At 36.7% G+C, this 15,765-nt stretch overlaps 1 protein-coding gene across 2 annotated transcripts in view; it reads left to right on the forward strand.

The window, feature by feature from the left end:
• The window catches only part of trpm3 (transient receptor potential cation channel, subfamily M, member 3), a 76,084-nt gene that overhangs the window by 22,269 nt on the left and 38,050 nt on the right, over positions 1 to 15,765 (forward strand). Inside the window, exons 7-9 of one of the 2 annotated variants that reach the window (XM_066711170.1) lie at positions 3,119 to 3,293; positions 3,753 to 3,876; positions 4,702 to 5,312. In XM_066711170.1, coding sequence (XP_066567267.1) covers positions 3,119 to 3,293; positions 3,753 to 3,876; positions 4,702 to 4,815 — 413 coding nt within the window. In that variant the 3' untranslated portion in view covers positions 4,816 to 5,312. Of the gene's footprint in view, positions 1 to 3,118; positions 3,294 to 3,752; positions 3,877 to 4,701; positions 5,313 to 15,765 lie in introns of those variants that run through there. The other variant, XM_066711171.1, reaches the window with a different exon arrangement.

Consider the following 15,765-nt stretch of genomic DNA (forward strand, 5'->3'; position numbering starts at 1 on the left):
TTAAAAGTTTTACTTAATTGTATTTTTTATTATCCTTCCATCCCTCTCATTGCAAAATGAAATCACGAGCCAGCATTTGCTTTAGGATGAAGACCATTCTGTATGGAGTATGTAATTTATTCTTGTATGAGATGCATTTTGGGATGTGTAAAACACGCTGATGTCTGTACTTAGGAGAGTGCCTGCTCATTCACATGCTGGGCACTCGTTTATCATTTATAAATGGTACCTGGTCCCCCGCTTGTTTTATTCATGAATTGCCTTTACTTTCTGAAACAACCTCATGTCTCTAGAGCTGTTGACTCTCCCTAATATCTCCCTATTCTGCAGGGATACTTTAAAATGCCCCCTACGTCTCACTACGTAACACTATTTGAGGCTAATGTAGATGACAGGTACTGTGCAAAAAGAGGCATAGAGCACTTAAAATGAATCTGCAATGACATAGACTCATTGTTCAGTCTTATGCGATGTAATTTTCCCCTTAAACTCACACCACACTGTATCTGCTCTATTTGCAATTTATCGCAATTTAACGTATCTTTGTTACAAGAAAAAGAAGAAAAAAAAACCTGTGCTTTCAGATTTGTCAAAAACCTTATTCTTTTTATGTTTTGCGATCTTCAATGTATGGTGATTTCTTAAATACCTTTATTTTTGCATTAGAGGCATGCACATTGGATATTCTACACACATTTCTGCTTCATCGAATTTGATTTGGATGTACTGCAGAGTTGTGTTCGTGTTCCAAAGATAGAAATAGAATTACAAGGAGCTACCCAAGGATGCATGATGGGTATATACAGTGAGGGAAAAAAGTATTTGATCCCCTGCTGATTTTGTACGTTTGCCCACTGACAAAGATATGATCAGTCTATAATTTTAATGGTAGGTGTATTTTAACAGTGAGAGACAGAATAACAACAAACAAATCCAGAAAAACGCATTTCAAAAAAGTTATAAATTGATCTGTATGTTAATGCGTGAAATAAGTATTTGATCCCCTATCAATAAGCAGATTTCTGGCTCCCAGGTGTCTTTTATACAGGTAACGAGCTGAGATTAGGAGCACTTTAGGGAGTGCTCCTAATCTCAGCTCGTACCTGTATAAAAGACACCTGTCCACAGAAGCAATCAATCAATCAGATTCCAAACTCTCCACCATGGCCAAGACCAAGGATGTCAGGGACAAGATTGTAGACCTACAAAAGGCTGGAATGGGCTACAAGACCATCACCAAGCAGTTTGGTGAGAAGGTGACAACAGTTGGTGCGATAATTCGCAAATGGAAGAAACACAAAATAACTGTCAGTCTCCCTCGGTCTGGGGCTCCATGCAAGATCTCACCTCGTGGAGTTTCAATGATCATGAGAACGGTGAGGAAACAGCCCAGAACTACACGGGAGGATCTTGTTAATGATCTCAAGGTAGCTGGGACCATAGTCACCAAGAAAACAATTGGTAACACACTATGCCGTGAAGGACTGAAATCCTGCAGCGCCCGCAAGGTCCCCCTGCTCAAGAAAGCACATGTACAGGCCCGTCTGAAGTTTGCCAATGAACATTTGAATGATTCAGAGGAGAACTGGGTGAAAGTCTTGTGGTCAGATGAGACCAAAATCGAGATCTTTGTCATCAACTCAACTCGCCGTGTTTGGAGGAGGAGGAATGCTGCCTATGACCCCAAGAACACCATCCCCACCGTCAAACATGGAGGTGGAAACATTATGCTTTGGGGGTGTCTTTCTGCTAAGGGGACAGGACAACTGCTCCGCATCAAAGGGACGATGGACGGGGCCATGTACCGTCAAATCTTGGGGGAGAACCTCCTTCCCTCAGCCAGGGCATTGAAAATGGGTCGTGGATGGGTATTCCAGAATGACAATGAACCAAAACACACAGCCAAGGCAACAAAGGAGTGGCTCAAGAAGAAGCACATTAAGGTCCTGGAGTGGCCTAGCCAGTCTCCAGACCTTAATCCCATAGAAAATCTGTGGAGGGAGCTGAAGGTTCGAGTTGCCAAACGTCAGCCTCGCAACCTTAATGACTTGGAGAGGATCTGCAAAGAGGAGTGGGACAAAATCCCTCCTGAGATGTGTGCAAACCTGGTGGCCAACTACAATAAACGCCTGACCTCTGTGATTGCCAACAAGGGTTTTGCCACCAAGTATTAAGTCGAAGGGGTCAAATACTTATTTCCCTCATTAACATGCAAATCAATTTATAACTTTTTTTTCTGGATTTTTTTGTTGTTATTCAGTCTCTCACTGTTAAAATACACCTACCATTAAAATTATAGACTGATCATTTCTTTGTCAGTGGGTAAACGTACAAAATCAGCAGGGGATCAAATACTTTTTTCCCTCACTGTATGACAGGGATGACTCTCTCTTTTTAAACAAACTCAATTTTTGTCCAAGCAGTTAAATGTAGAAGTTCATTTTAGGATGATGAGATTTGAAGTTGCAGGCAACAGACAAATTGTTCAAGGCGTTTTAACAAGTATATTTTTGTCATAGGAAGCCCATGAAAGTGTTTTCTCTAAATCTGCATAATTTCTGCATTAATTGTGGGAAACTGCAACTGGTGGGTATCCAGAAACCTGCTTTTTGTTTTTGTTTTTTTGCTTCAGCAGATTAGCATATGAAAATAAAAACACTGATGTAAATATTATTATTATATGGCAATTAAAATTACAGGAAAACACTGAATTAAACATTTAAGTCCCCAAAACTATATTATTATATTAAGTAATATAAGGTAATTATATAATGTTGGTGTTTTTTTTACTTCAGCTACGGTTCATTCCTGTCTATGACAGTGATGCATATGCCTCATTTGTCCCGGGAAAGTGACTCCATTGCTCCCCCTGGGCTAATCTCCATGGCGTTCATGGATTTTTAAGTTATGGAGACGTTTACTGAGTGCAGCACTAATTTTGCTGCTAATTCATAGGAGATGCCTGACAGTTATTTTCACCAATTTATTTTTCTTTTTTCTTTGTTTAAATTGATTTAACCAATTATCATGATCAATGCACAATTTGGATGCATGTTGTCTCCCAGACATGTGATGCTTAATTCTCATGTACCTCCTTCATTATTGTTATTTTGAACAGGGATCGGACAAGGGGTTCCTGTGGTGGCTCTCATTGTGGAAGGAGGACCTAACGTCATCTCCATTGTGCTGGAGTACCTGAGAGACACTCCGCCTGTGCCAGTCGTTGTCTGTGATGGCAGTGGACGGGCATCTGACATCTTGGCTTTTGGGCACAAATATTCTGAGGAAGGAGGGTATGTTTCATAGCCTACAGACAAACATGAAATCACCATTGTGATTAACTCAGTTATCTGTGTGTCAAGAAGAAAAGCTAACATTCAAAACAAGAATATTGAATTTGTATTAGACATTTGTATTATACATTTTCCCTTTAATTACAAAGATTAATCTCATGAAAATTATATACATGTCATACAGAAACTCAATATGACACTCAGTGGCTCGGAATTCAAACATACATCAGGAAATCTTGTAGGAGTATGTAATTATTCTCTTTATTACTTTGGTCCAACGCATTCATTAAAAAAAATAGGATTTAAGACAATTCCTTTGCTTTGGCTTTCAAGAAACAGTGTAGAAAAGATGGCTCTTGAAGAAATGGTTTTGAAAGTCACCCTGTAAGGCAAACATTTCTGTTTTTAACTCCCCTCCCCACCCCATACCTCTGTATCTCTTTCTCTGTGCTCAACCAGGGTCATCAATGAGTCTTTGAGGGACCAGCTTCTTGTGACCATCCAAAAAACCTTCAACTACAGCCGAACCCAGGCTCAGCACCTCTTCATCATATTAATGGAATGCATGAAGAAGAAGGAGCTGGTAAGTGGAGACCATTTGAGACAAGAACATCAGTGGGCACATCCTTCCTTTAAACACGGGACTGGATTATCATGTAACATGATGGGGGTAGGGGGTGGTATTTCTGAATGGTATGCCTGGAGAATTACCATTTCTCTCACATCGCATTTTGTTTTAAATCTGATGAACACAAAGTAAAGACAGTGTTATACAGGACTGCTGTCAAAGCCATTTTTAGACATAATACACAACCCACAGCAAAATGAGTCAACAGGATGGGAGTTAAAAATGTTTGAAGTCTAAAAGAGCGTTGCAGTCAGTAAAGGTGTGAAAAGATCTGGTTTCCTGACTAAACAAGAAAGACCTCTAGACTAAACAAGAACCATCTTCCATTTCTACAATGTTTCTCATGCAGTGTTTTTGGAATAAAACAATAAGACTGCCCTATAATATCTTAAATATCTTATCAGTATAACAGCCCTTTAATTATTGCTCTACTTTCATAGTATTTTTAACATTGGATCACCTGATGAGTTTTAGTCTGTGTATACATATACCTGTTTGTTTTCACCTATAACCTCCCTTCGTTTTCTGAATGTAGCAGCTTTCAACCGCTTTCTGGACTGCGTGAGTTGGGTATTCTTGTTGAGTGACACCTAACATTCAGTGTCACTGTCAGTATCAATTCATTTTCTGCATTTTCTGCCATGAAGCACTTTATGAAGCTTACATCTGGAACCAAGGCATTGCAATGAATAAGAGTGAAATTTAAAGTCTAGTTAGCCCAGGACTGCTTTTGTGCCTGCAAGTTTCTGTATTATAAATTAAAGCCATCATTTTTTTCAGAATTCACATCCATCTCCAGATGGAGTAAAAGCTGAGCTCTGGATATGCAGCTACTTGTGGTTTCATTGCCACAGTGTACCAGTAAATAGAAGAGCACTGTACTGCATGGTCTAATAACTTCTATAGAAATACACAAACTGCAGCAACACCGTTGGTTATCCTTGTATTATTTTACACTACCTCAGACTGCTGACTATTTCATTACAAATGAATTGTCACCAGAACAATTAAACAATAATAATGAAAATCTTATATTAAAAACATTGGATTGGATTAGACTAAAATTATGATTTTTAAAATGTTAAATCTCTCATGTATACTTAACCACAAGAAAATGTTTTGTGATGTTTTCTCCAGAATTATTTTATCTATATTTACTGATAATAAATCAATGCTAGTTTTATATGTTGCATGTGTTTTAGTTTTGTTTTCATTTTTCTAAACGTGTGTATCCACATTTTTCAGTCAGTCAGTAATTTAGTTATGCTTGGTTAACTATATACTGATTATTTTTGAGATGTTTGTGTTGTCTGTTAATTCCTTTTCAATGAGCCTTATTTATTTAGTAAGTGATTGATGTGTCTGAATAAATATATTTCTGTTTCTGTGTGTTTGTTGTTGTCGTTGTTGTTTTGATTATTTATATTAATTTCATAATTTAATTATTAGTATAGTTCCCTCACACTAGACACCACATAAGTCAACAAACAGCAATACTATTGGTCTAATCTGAAGTGACACTGAAGTGCACCTGTGATCACACTGGGCTCAGCATCAATCTGTAAAAATGTTGTGAGTTCTGCTATTGGCAAAATGTCCAGGGCTGCAGCATTGTTTCTGAAACAAGAGACATCAAGGTTTGTCTGTAATGACTTTGAAGGTTTTTGAAGTTACAGAACTAAAATACTCAAATGAAAGATTTATTTCAGAATGTCTATGAGAAAAGCTATTAACAAATTATGTAAATGAAATTAGTTATTATGATATATGTAGACTAAACCTTCAATATTATATTGAAACGCATTTACTGTTTTAGTTTGAGTGAAAAACGATGTAATCTCAGTTGTATTTGTAATAAATGCATTAATGAAACAACTTGTTATCTATATGCTATATATATATATATATATATATATATATATATATATATATATATACTATATACCTAACTTAAAGACACCAGACATCTATATGCTATATATATATATATATATATAGCATATAGATGTCTGGTGTGTAAGTCTTTAAGTTAGGTCCATAAATATTTTTACAGTGATACAATTGTCATGATTTTGGCTCTGTACGCCACCACAAAGGATTTGAAAGGAAACAAGATGTGCTTTAAGTGTAGACGTTCATCTTTAATTTGAGGGTAGTTACATGCAAATTGGGTGAACGGTGTAGGAATTACACGCATTTTTATACGTGTTCCCCCCAATTTTAGGGGCTCAAACGTATTTGGACAGACTAACATAATCATTAATTAAATTATGAGTTTCAATACTTGCAAATCCTTTGCAGTCAAAGACTGCCTGAAGTCTGGAGCCCATAGACATCACCAGATGCTGGGTTTCTTCCCTGGTGATGCTCTGCCAGGCCTGCACTGCAGCTGTCTTTAGTTCCTGCTTGTTCTTGGGGTGTTTTGCCTTCAGTTTTGCCTTCAGGTCAGGTGATTGACTTGGCCATTGCAGAACACTCCACTTCTTCACCTTAAAAAAGTCTTGTGGTGCTTTCACAGTATGCTTCGGGTTGAAGCAGTTGGCTGAATCTGAGCAGATAATATAGCCATAAACACTTCAGAATTCATCCTGCTGCTTTTGTCAGCAGTCACATCATCAATAAATACAAGAGAACCAGTTCCTTTGGCAGCCATACATGCCCATGCCATAACATGTTTCACAGATGAAGTTCCTTCCCTTCTCCATACTCTTCTCCTCCCATCATTCTGGTACAAGTTGATCTTTGTCTCATCTGTCCATAGGATGCTGTTCCAGAACTGTACAGGGTTCTATAGATGTTTTTTTGGCAAACTTTAATCTGGTCTTCCTGTTTCCTGTTTACATCTTGTGGTAAACCCTCTGTATTTACTCTGGTGAAGTCTTCTCTTGAGTGTTGACTTTGACACAGATACGCCTACCTCCTGGAGGGTGTTCTTGATCTGGCCAACTGTTGTGAAGGCGTTTTTCTTCACCAGGGAAAGAATTCACCACAGTTGTTTTCCGTGGTCTTCTGGGCCTTTTGGTGTTCCTGACCTCACCAGTGTGTTCTTTCTTTTAAAGAATGTAGCAAATAGTTGAGCCCCTAAAATTGGGGGGAACACATATAAAAATGGGTATAATTCCTACACTGTTAATCCAATTTTGATGTAACAACCCTCACATTAAAGATGAAAGTATACACTTACAGTACATCTTGATTGTTTCCTTTCAAATCAATTGTCCCAAAATCATGACAATTTTGTCACTGTCCAAATATTTATGGACCTAACTGTATATATATACAACACATAGCCTATAGCTGAATTGAGAAGTCACAGGTCACAAACAGTGTTGATAGTACAATTTGTTTTAATTCCATGTTGTCATATTTTTATTAATCTACTATTTTCATGAGCAATCCAATCCCAATCGCTCTGTCCAGCAAAGTCTGACACATTTTCTAAGGCATTTGTCCAACTTGTTGTTCACCCTTCACGTAAATAATGTATTTTAAATAATTGTAAGGAAAATAAGCATTCTGTATCCTGTAACTTACTAAGCCTTCAATTTAGAATTGTGACATCATCTTGCTATACAATTTCTATTAGATGTAATAACTGAGAAGGCAGCTAAATCGCCAGTTTGGATTCTTATTGTATGAAATGGAAGAATTTGACTTTGTTTATATTCCAATGTGTCCTTTTAAGATATCAGGCATATCTTTTTGATTTTAATACAAGGCATATAATGCACATTACTGTTGTAATAGGCACCTTTGGTGGTCCCCCTGGGCAGTATTTATTTGTGGATTCTCATTATTTCAGAGCCCTCAATCGGAAATGATCCCACAAGAAATTTGGAGCTTGAGAAACCAGAAACACTGGCTTTGTGTGGGTCACTGAACAGCCACAGTGAATTATGATTGTTATCCAGAGAAGGATATTTCCTATCTTCAGCCATTCTCTGCATTGTTAAATTAATTGACTTGAATTGAATTGGCTGAATGGAGGTTCTGGATATAGGTCTGTGGTTTCACTGCTTTCATCTGTCATGCTCCTTGATTTTGAAGGTCTTTCCCTGAGTCCTTACATTATGTTGCATCATTGAATGTTTTTATATCAAGGCAGGTAATAGAATTTTTTTTTATTTCAAAATAAACAAATATTTCAACTTTTAAAATATATTTTGTTAATGGTTTTACCGTACTCTTCTAAAGAGTCTTGAATTCTTGAAAACAGTCCAGCATGGTGTAACTAAACTTCATACCAGCTCTGTAGGCCACAAAGTTCATTATAAGTAGCTTAATCTTTTGTTGATAATTTAGGGTATTTCCCCCCCCCCCTCATTTAAAATACAGTTCCCATGGAGAGAAATGCCCTCTGTCCAAATGTTCAAACTCCCTGTGTACCATTTCATATGATCACAGAAAATAAGGAATTTGAATATATATACATTGTTTCAGATTCCAAATTGTTCAAATTGATAGCATGTATTTGTGTTGCTTGATTGTTTATTTATTCTACAAAATGATTAATGCCAAGCAGTATTGAGCCCGATATAAACTCTCACCACTTCAAACAGTCTGTAGCCTTATTTCAGGAACCAGGGGATTCCATTCCCTCTCATCTCTCTCTCTCTCTCTCTCTCTCTCTCTCTTTCTCTCTCTCTCTCTCTCTCTCTCTCTGTCTCTCTCTCTCTCTCATCTCCCAAAGGACTGAATTTGTTCCAAGCATAATTAGTTTTAGACACTGATATTGATAATTGTTTGTCTGGGTAATTTTCTCCCTACACAAGAGTATTAGACAGGTCTCATTCATAAATGCTTATGTATTGAAAGGTAAAACACGCATAACAGTTAAATTTTCACTACATATATTGACAGGAAGTAAAGGTATCTGAAAATGTCCTCTTTCTTTTCCAAATGCCCGTTCATTTTGGAAAACGTAGTCGGATGTGTATTTATTTTCCACCAACATGTTTTTTCTTTCATGTTATGGAGTCTCATTAAATGTATGTATAAATGTATGATGTATTACTTTGAGGGATAATACCTATTGAAAATCCTGCATTTTAACATCTTTCAATTGATGTTCCATTTAGATGCTTTTGCATAAATCATTGCATAAATAGGTCATCCTGGATTCTGATTAACGTAATTGTTTTTAGCACTCTAATGCTGTTACATCAAAGTGCACAACCTGAATCACAAACACCCGCTATTCAGGAACATGCAGGCAGTGTCCTGCGGAGTAAATGAAACCCTGTACCTGGGGGGACATATATCACCAATCCTATCCAATTTAAATCTTTAAGGGCAATTTGTTTTGCAAACAGTTAGCAATAAAAAAGAGCATTAAAAACATTAAACACATATTCATATTAAACGCATATTCAAACACATAAAAACATCACTGGACAATACAACAATAAATCAATAACAGATAGCATCACAATCAGCATGACCATCATAAATCATCAATATAAATACAGTCAGATAAATGGTGCCGTAATCTTCAATCGATTGATAGATGTAACCAAAAGGCACACAATACGTGTAACAATACGAGTTTGTTAATAAACTCAATAGCTGAAGGGACAAATGATTTCCTGAACCTATTTGTTCCACACTGAGGACAGCTAAACCTGTGTCCTGATGGGAGAACCGAAACTCTTCATGGAGAGTGTGCTGGTGGTCTGAAAAAATAGCCTCTGCCTTCTGAGTGAGCCTTGCTTGCTTTCAGAAAGAGACACCAGAAATCTTGTGACACAGCTTCACAATATTCTCAAGTTTATTTTTGTTATTGACACTTAAGTTACCAAACCAGCAAATCATTGAAAAGGTGAATAAAACAATTTCATTTTCTTAAAAAGAACATTCTTTGGTTACCCTTCTTACAAATAAAATCAGTATTAACCTCAAAATGTAATTGCTGAAGGTCCCTACGTATTTGTATTGTTGCACTACTTTAATGAGAGTAGGCACAAGGGATGAAGGCCTCATATGGAAATCTAAGACCATTTATTTATTTTTAGAAAGGTTGAGTTGAAGGAAGGACTGGTCACACCTACTTACAAATTAATCTACCACTACTCCATGGCTATTCTCCTCGTCATGTAAAAGGCTCACGATTACAGAATCGTCCGCAGATTTAATAACAAGCCTTGACTCCTGAATGCTCTGACAGTCATTTGTAAATAAAACAAGGGAAGAGAGTACACAGCCCTGTGGAGATCCTGTAGAAGATAAACCCTTATTTGACAGGGTGCTATTCACTCGAACGCTCAGAGATCTGTCATCATTGGGACAGAACTCTCTGAGATCCATATAACTGTCCTCATTGGACCAGTTACCAAGACATGTCATACCTTATATTGATCATTGCTTTGCTTATTGTAATACTCGTTATATTAGTCCTGCTGATGCCTGGGGAGCAATTGTCAGTAATTGATGGGATTATCTGTTCTGGCTAAAGCCCTTGATTAGCGGGATGGTATAATTTGTACTGATTACACCACTCGGAGAGCAGCCAAGCAATTTCAAGTCTTTTCCCAGGTTCTTTTAGGTGAGCTATCTTTGAATCCCAAATAAATCATTGAATTGCTGTTTTTGATTGTTTATCTCCCCCTTCCATTGATTGTCAACAGAATAGCTGTTGACATCTCTTGTAAATGTGCTGTAGCCCTTCTATGGGTGACAGCAGTGTAACTGATGCTATTCTTGAGGAAGTGTCACACAAATCTTGTTTTCATATATTTGACAGTACACAGCCTTTAAATTAAATGATGATCCACAGCTCAAAAGACACCCAAAATCAGTCTCTACACCTCAGACAGAGTGACAATGCTCCCCATAGTGACCAAGGCCTCTATCAGGGGTCAGTACGTTACATAAACATGATCAAATGGTATGTGTTTTGTATGTGCTATTTTTTTTATTTAGCTTTTTTCTTGTTAATTGTTTGTATTCCACATTATGTTATATTCAAGCAAAAAAAGTGGAATAGTCTTATAAAGCTTTGTATTATGTTTCTTCTTAGCAAGGCAAGCTGAACATCTTGAGGAATAATTCCATTATAACATTTGCTTGTATGCAAGACTCTTTTTTTCCTTCATGGAATTTTCCAGAAGATAAAATGGGTTTCATGGATGAACCAATACTGACTACCTTGTGCCGAAAATAGCTCTTATGTGGGTATATTATACGTGAGAGAAAAGTTGAGATAGACGTAAGTAGGGCATAGGAAGACAGGCAGCAGGAACACAGTAAATGTAATAATTTATATATAGTTGCAGTTTAAGGTAGCCCTTATCAGCCTTCAAATTACTTAATTGTATGAATTTAGCAGTGTTATTATTATTTATGCACAACAAGGATGAACTATGTATAGGTCATGTATTTATAAAAGGCACTGTGCCGGTATATACTGTAATATACAGTACTCCAGGCATTAATTACATTTTCTGGTGAGGGCCCATACATCAGTCATCACTATAACACACCATAGAGTGTAACACAGTGGTTGAAGGAGAAAACCATTGAAAACATCTAGAACTGTTCAGTCTTGGCTTCAGACTAACCTAGCCTCTCTGGGACTAACAGGAACAACAAAGACTAAAGAGACAATAACATCCAACATCCAATCAGAGGAACTCCAGCCATAAAGTCAAGGGTACACCATTTTATACACACAGTGAACAGTGTCTATTGACCCACAATTCTTCTAGTTTTTCACACTTCTAAACAGTTTGTAGTAATTGGAGGTTATTGGGATTATAGTTAAATCAATCTGTATTAATATAATTTTCTGCTGTATAATAACACACTTCATTTATATAGCGCCTTTCATACTAAAAGCAGCATTGTACAAGCAAATATAATTAATTGAATCATACAAATTTAATTGTTAGACAAAAACACACATTCAGAGAATAAAACATAGAGAACAATCATCTACATAAATATTTGCCAATTATTTTAATTTAAATCCTACAGATATTGCTGACAGGCTTGAAACTAAATTGACATCCCTCGAATTTACGTTTTAAAAACAATAAAGGATTCTGACAGGTTTAGCCTGCTAGATATGTACTTTTCTTTGAAGTCATTCCGCCCGGATTTTGACAGATTATGTCAGTTGAGTTTACAGACCTCGCTCACCAGTTATACCTGCTGTAAAAAAGTGGCCTTTTGCCTTTTAGTCTGATTGAACCCGAGGGAGGTTTGCAATAAAATTTCAAAGCAAGAAACAACAACATAGGTCTGTCAGGATGATGCATGCACCACCATTACATGGACTAAATACATCTCTGAAATCTTCACTGATATTTCTCCTACGGCTGGGGGGAGGGGTGGGTGCAGGTGGGTTCCAGGTATTACTGTTTTATAATGCTTTAACCCAAACATCCATTGAAAATACTAATCCTATATCATTCACTAAATGTGTACAAAGCAACATAATTCAGGAAGTTGATTTATATCTAATTACCAGTAATGTCAATAATGATGCAATGAAACTTTCATTTCAAAAGTAAAGCGAATGACAAAAATCATCATCATCATGGCAAGTGTGTACAGAATGGATGGAACATATGCAAAGATGTTCCTTAATAGCTGATCAGTAATATAGGGAAATGATGGGAATGTGTTTGATGTGAATGAGGCGCTGGCATTGGGCTAAGCTTTCAGAATCTCAGTAGGTGCACATGTTCATCAAAAGAGAATTGCTGAAGTAATTAATCACATTGACAGAAAGCACAGTGGCAGTCTGGGCTCATGACTTCTAGAGACAGTGGATTGTTTTTTTTACCCTGTGCTGCCAAAAAGAAAACAAGTTGTTTAAACATTGGCCAGATGGAATTATATAGTTTAGTGTTTTTCAAGATAAAAGAAAAATACAAAAAACACAAAATACAAATAGTGCTCCCCAGTATTTAATGTACTGCCATTTGTCACTTTGTCTGAACTATTGAACTATTTCATATAATGGTTACTTCCAGTTATTATTATTATTTTAGGGAACATACCATGCTGTTAGTCAAACTTTTATCTGTACATGTTTTATGATGATGTGACAAGCAAAGGGACACCATGTTGTAATATGATAATAAAAAGAAGTGATGGTATTCTTTGCTCACAAATCAGTTAAAACCATACAATAGCTTTGCATTACCAATATAATTAGCTGTTTAGCTGGTGTCTACATTAGATAAGCTACATACATTTTTAAAACATTTTTATGTCCAAGGATCTGGTTTGAAAGAAAGCTGAACACTGATAAAATGGCTTGTTAATGTAATCAAGAACATGTTCAAGTTTACATGCAGAAGTCATTTGTCATTTTCTTCATTTAGTCAAATTTTCAGCTCAGCTCATTGTAGTTTTATTCTCCGTCTAATCCAGATAATTAAATCTGTGTTTATTTATGTCCCCTTGTTCTGCGAGCTTATTCAACTGAAGGCTTATTTAAACCTTTACGTGCATTTGATGAAGCCTTAGCCTGACTCACTGATTAGCACAGATCAATACACCTGAAACCTTACTGGTTCATGGCTTACCTTCAGATAAGCCACTTTACAGTCTCCCTTCTGTGTTGTTCTTTGAAATTAGTGTAGCCATCGTATGCCTTCACTTCCCTTAACAGCCGGCTGTCTTACATTTAACTGACACAGAGAAGTTTTGAGTTTTAGACAAGCGCTTTTGGTTTTAAGAAGGAAATTGAAAAGAATCGGGATGCTGTCAAGGAGAATTCGCTTGTTTAAACTCCCCAAAAACAAAAAAAGAACAGAGCATAGGCTTTTAAATTCCTAGTTTTAACTTGAACTTAAAAACATGGAGGAAATAACTTGTAATGGTCCATGTAATGCTTAGCAATTCCATTTTCTGAAAGTACCGAAAAATTGAAAAATGGTACAGTACAGCCTGTTTTGAGCCTTTTATTTCTCAGATAGACAGAGCTTTCACACGCACAACCACTGTTTGGTTTTTCATTATTTCAGTAGAAGAGAAAACATTGAAAAAATAGAAATTGCAAACCACATACTGAAATTTCAGTTTTTTTACCGAAAATTTAAGAACGTAAGTATGAACATTTATTCGAAATTCTAAAATGTCTATAAAAATGTAAAATATAACCACCATTTTTCCATTTTTTTTTACTTAAATTGATGAGCATTACATGGACCTGGTAATACGCAATCTATACCACAGACTCATTTGAGGGTGCCCAGGCCCACAGGCAAGCATATTTGTTAGCAATATTGGAAATAGAGTCAGACCCCTTACAACGCTCATATGATTGCTTCTGTATGCTGTTATTGCTCTGCATGGATCCATCTCACCAAGCTATTATACATGACAGATTTATCAGAGAATGGATGGTTCTTTTGCTCATAGACATCTCTACAATGCATGTGATGCTTTGATCAATAAAAATAAAAATGCTCTTGTTTTTAGTTTATTCAGTGACAGTCAGTGATTCTGTGAGAAACAATTTAGTATATGATGATTTTTTATATATACCCTTGATGCATTCAAAATGGCTTAAGATACATGAGAAAGTGTTTAAAGGTATGGATGTAGCACTGAATCTAAACTCAATATAAACAGGAGAAGTAGGAGGAGGAGGTACTAAAGGCACTAGCAGAATTAAAAACAAACAAATCATCTGGGCCAGATGTTATATTTCCCACAGTACTTAAAGAAATTAGGGAAATTATTTATAGACCACTAACTGGGCAGTAGTGTGGAGTAGTGTTTAGGGCTCTGGACTCTACAGTAGAGGGGCATGGGTTCAATCTCAGGTGGGGGACACTGCTGTTGTAGTTGTGAGCAAGACACTCCACCTAGTTTGCTCCAGTAAATTCCCAGCTGTATAAATGGGTAACATGTAAAAATTGTAAGTCACCCTAGATAAAGGTGTGTGCTAAGAAATTGAGTAATAATAACTAAAATAATCCAAATGACATTGGAAGTTGGCAAATGTCATACCCATCCACAAGAATGGGGACAAAACTGAGTCAGGAAATTACAGACCAATCAGTCTCACCTGCATTACTTGTAAAATGATGGAAAAAATTATTAGACAGAAAGTAGAGGAGCATCTTAATGAAAACTATATTCTTGGAGATAGTCAACATGGGTTTAGACGAGGCAGATCATGTCTTACTAATTTATTAGAATTTTTTGAACATGCAAAGCATATGATATGTTATACTTAGATTTTCAAAAAGCTTTTGATAAGGTTCCACACCAAAGACTGATCCTCAAAATGGAAGCTGTAGGCATTCAGGGTAATGTAAGTAGATGGATTATGAACTGGTTGATGTACAGGAAACAGAGGGTGTTGATTAGAGGAGTCACTTCTAACTGGAGTGAGGTTGTTAGTGGAGATCCACAGGGATCAGTACTAGGGCCTTTGCTTTTTCTAATCTATATTAATGATCTGGACTCTGGGATAGTTAGCAAACTTGTCAAATTTGCAGATGATACTCAAATAGGTGGCTCAGCAGATACAATCTCGGCAGCACAGGCTATTCAAAGGGACTTAGATAATATTCAGTTGTGGGCCGACACCTGGCAGATGAAATTCAATGTGGACAAGTGCATGGTATTACATGCAGGTAACAAAAATGTCCACTATAATTACACTATGGGAGGAATAGAACTAGATGAAGTAACACATGAGAAAGATCTAGGAGTCTAAGTGGACTCCTCACTTTCTCCATCCAAACAATGTGGGGAAGCAATAAAAAAGGCAAACAGGATGTTAGGGTATATTGTCAAAAGTGCAGAATTGAGAACAAGGGCAGTGATGTTCAGACTGTACAATGCACTAGTTAGAGCTCATCTGGATACTGTGTACAGTTC

The sequence above is a fragment of the Amia ocellicauda genome, chromosome 8, assembly GCF_036373705.1.
Source record: "Amia ocellicauda isolate fAmiCal2 chromosome 8, fAmiCal2.hap1, whole genome shotgun sequence".
In the NCBI taxonomy this organism is placed as follows: Eukaryota; Metazoa; Chordata; class Actinopteri; order Amiiformes; family Amiidae; genus Amia; species Amia ocellicauda.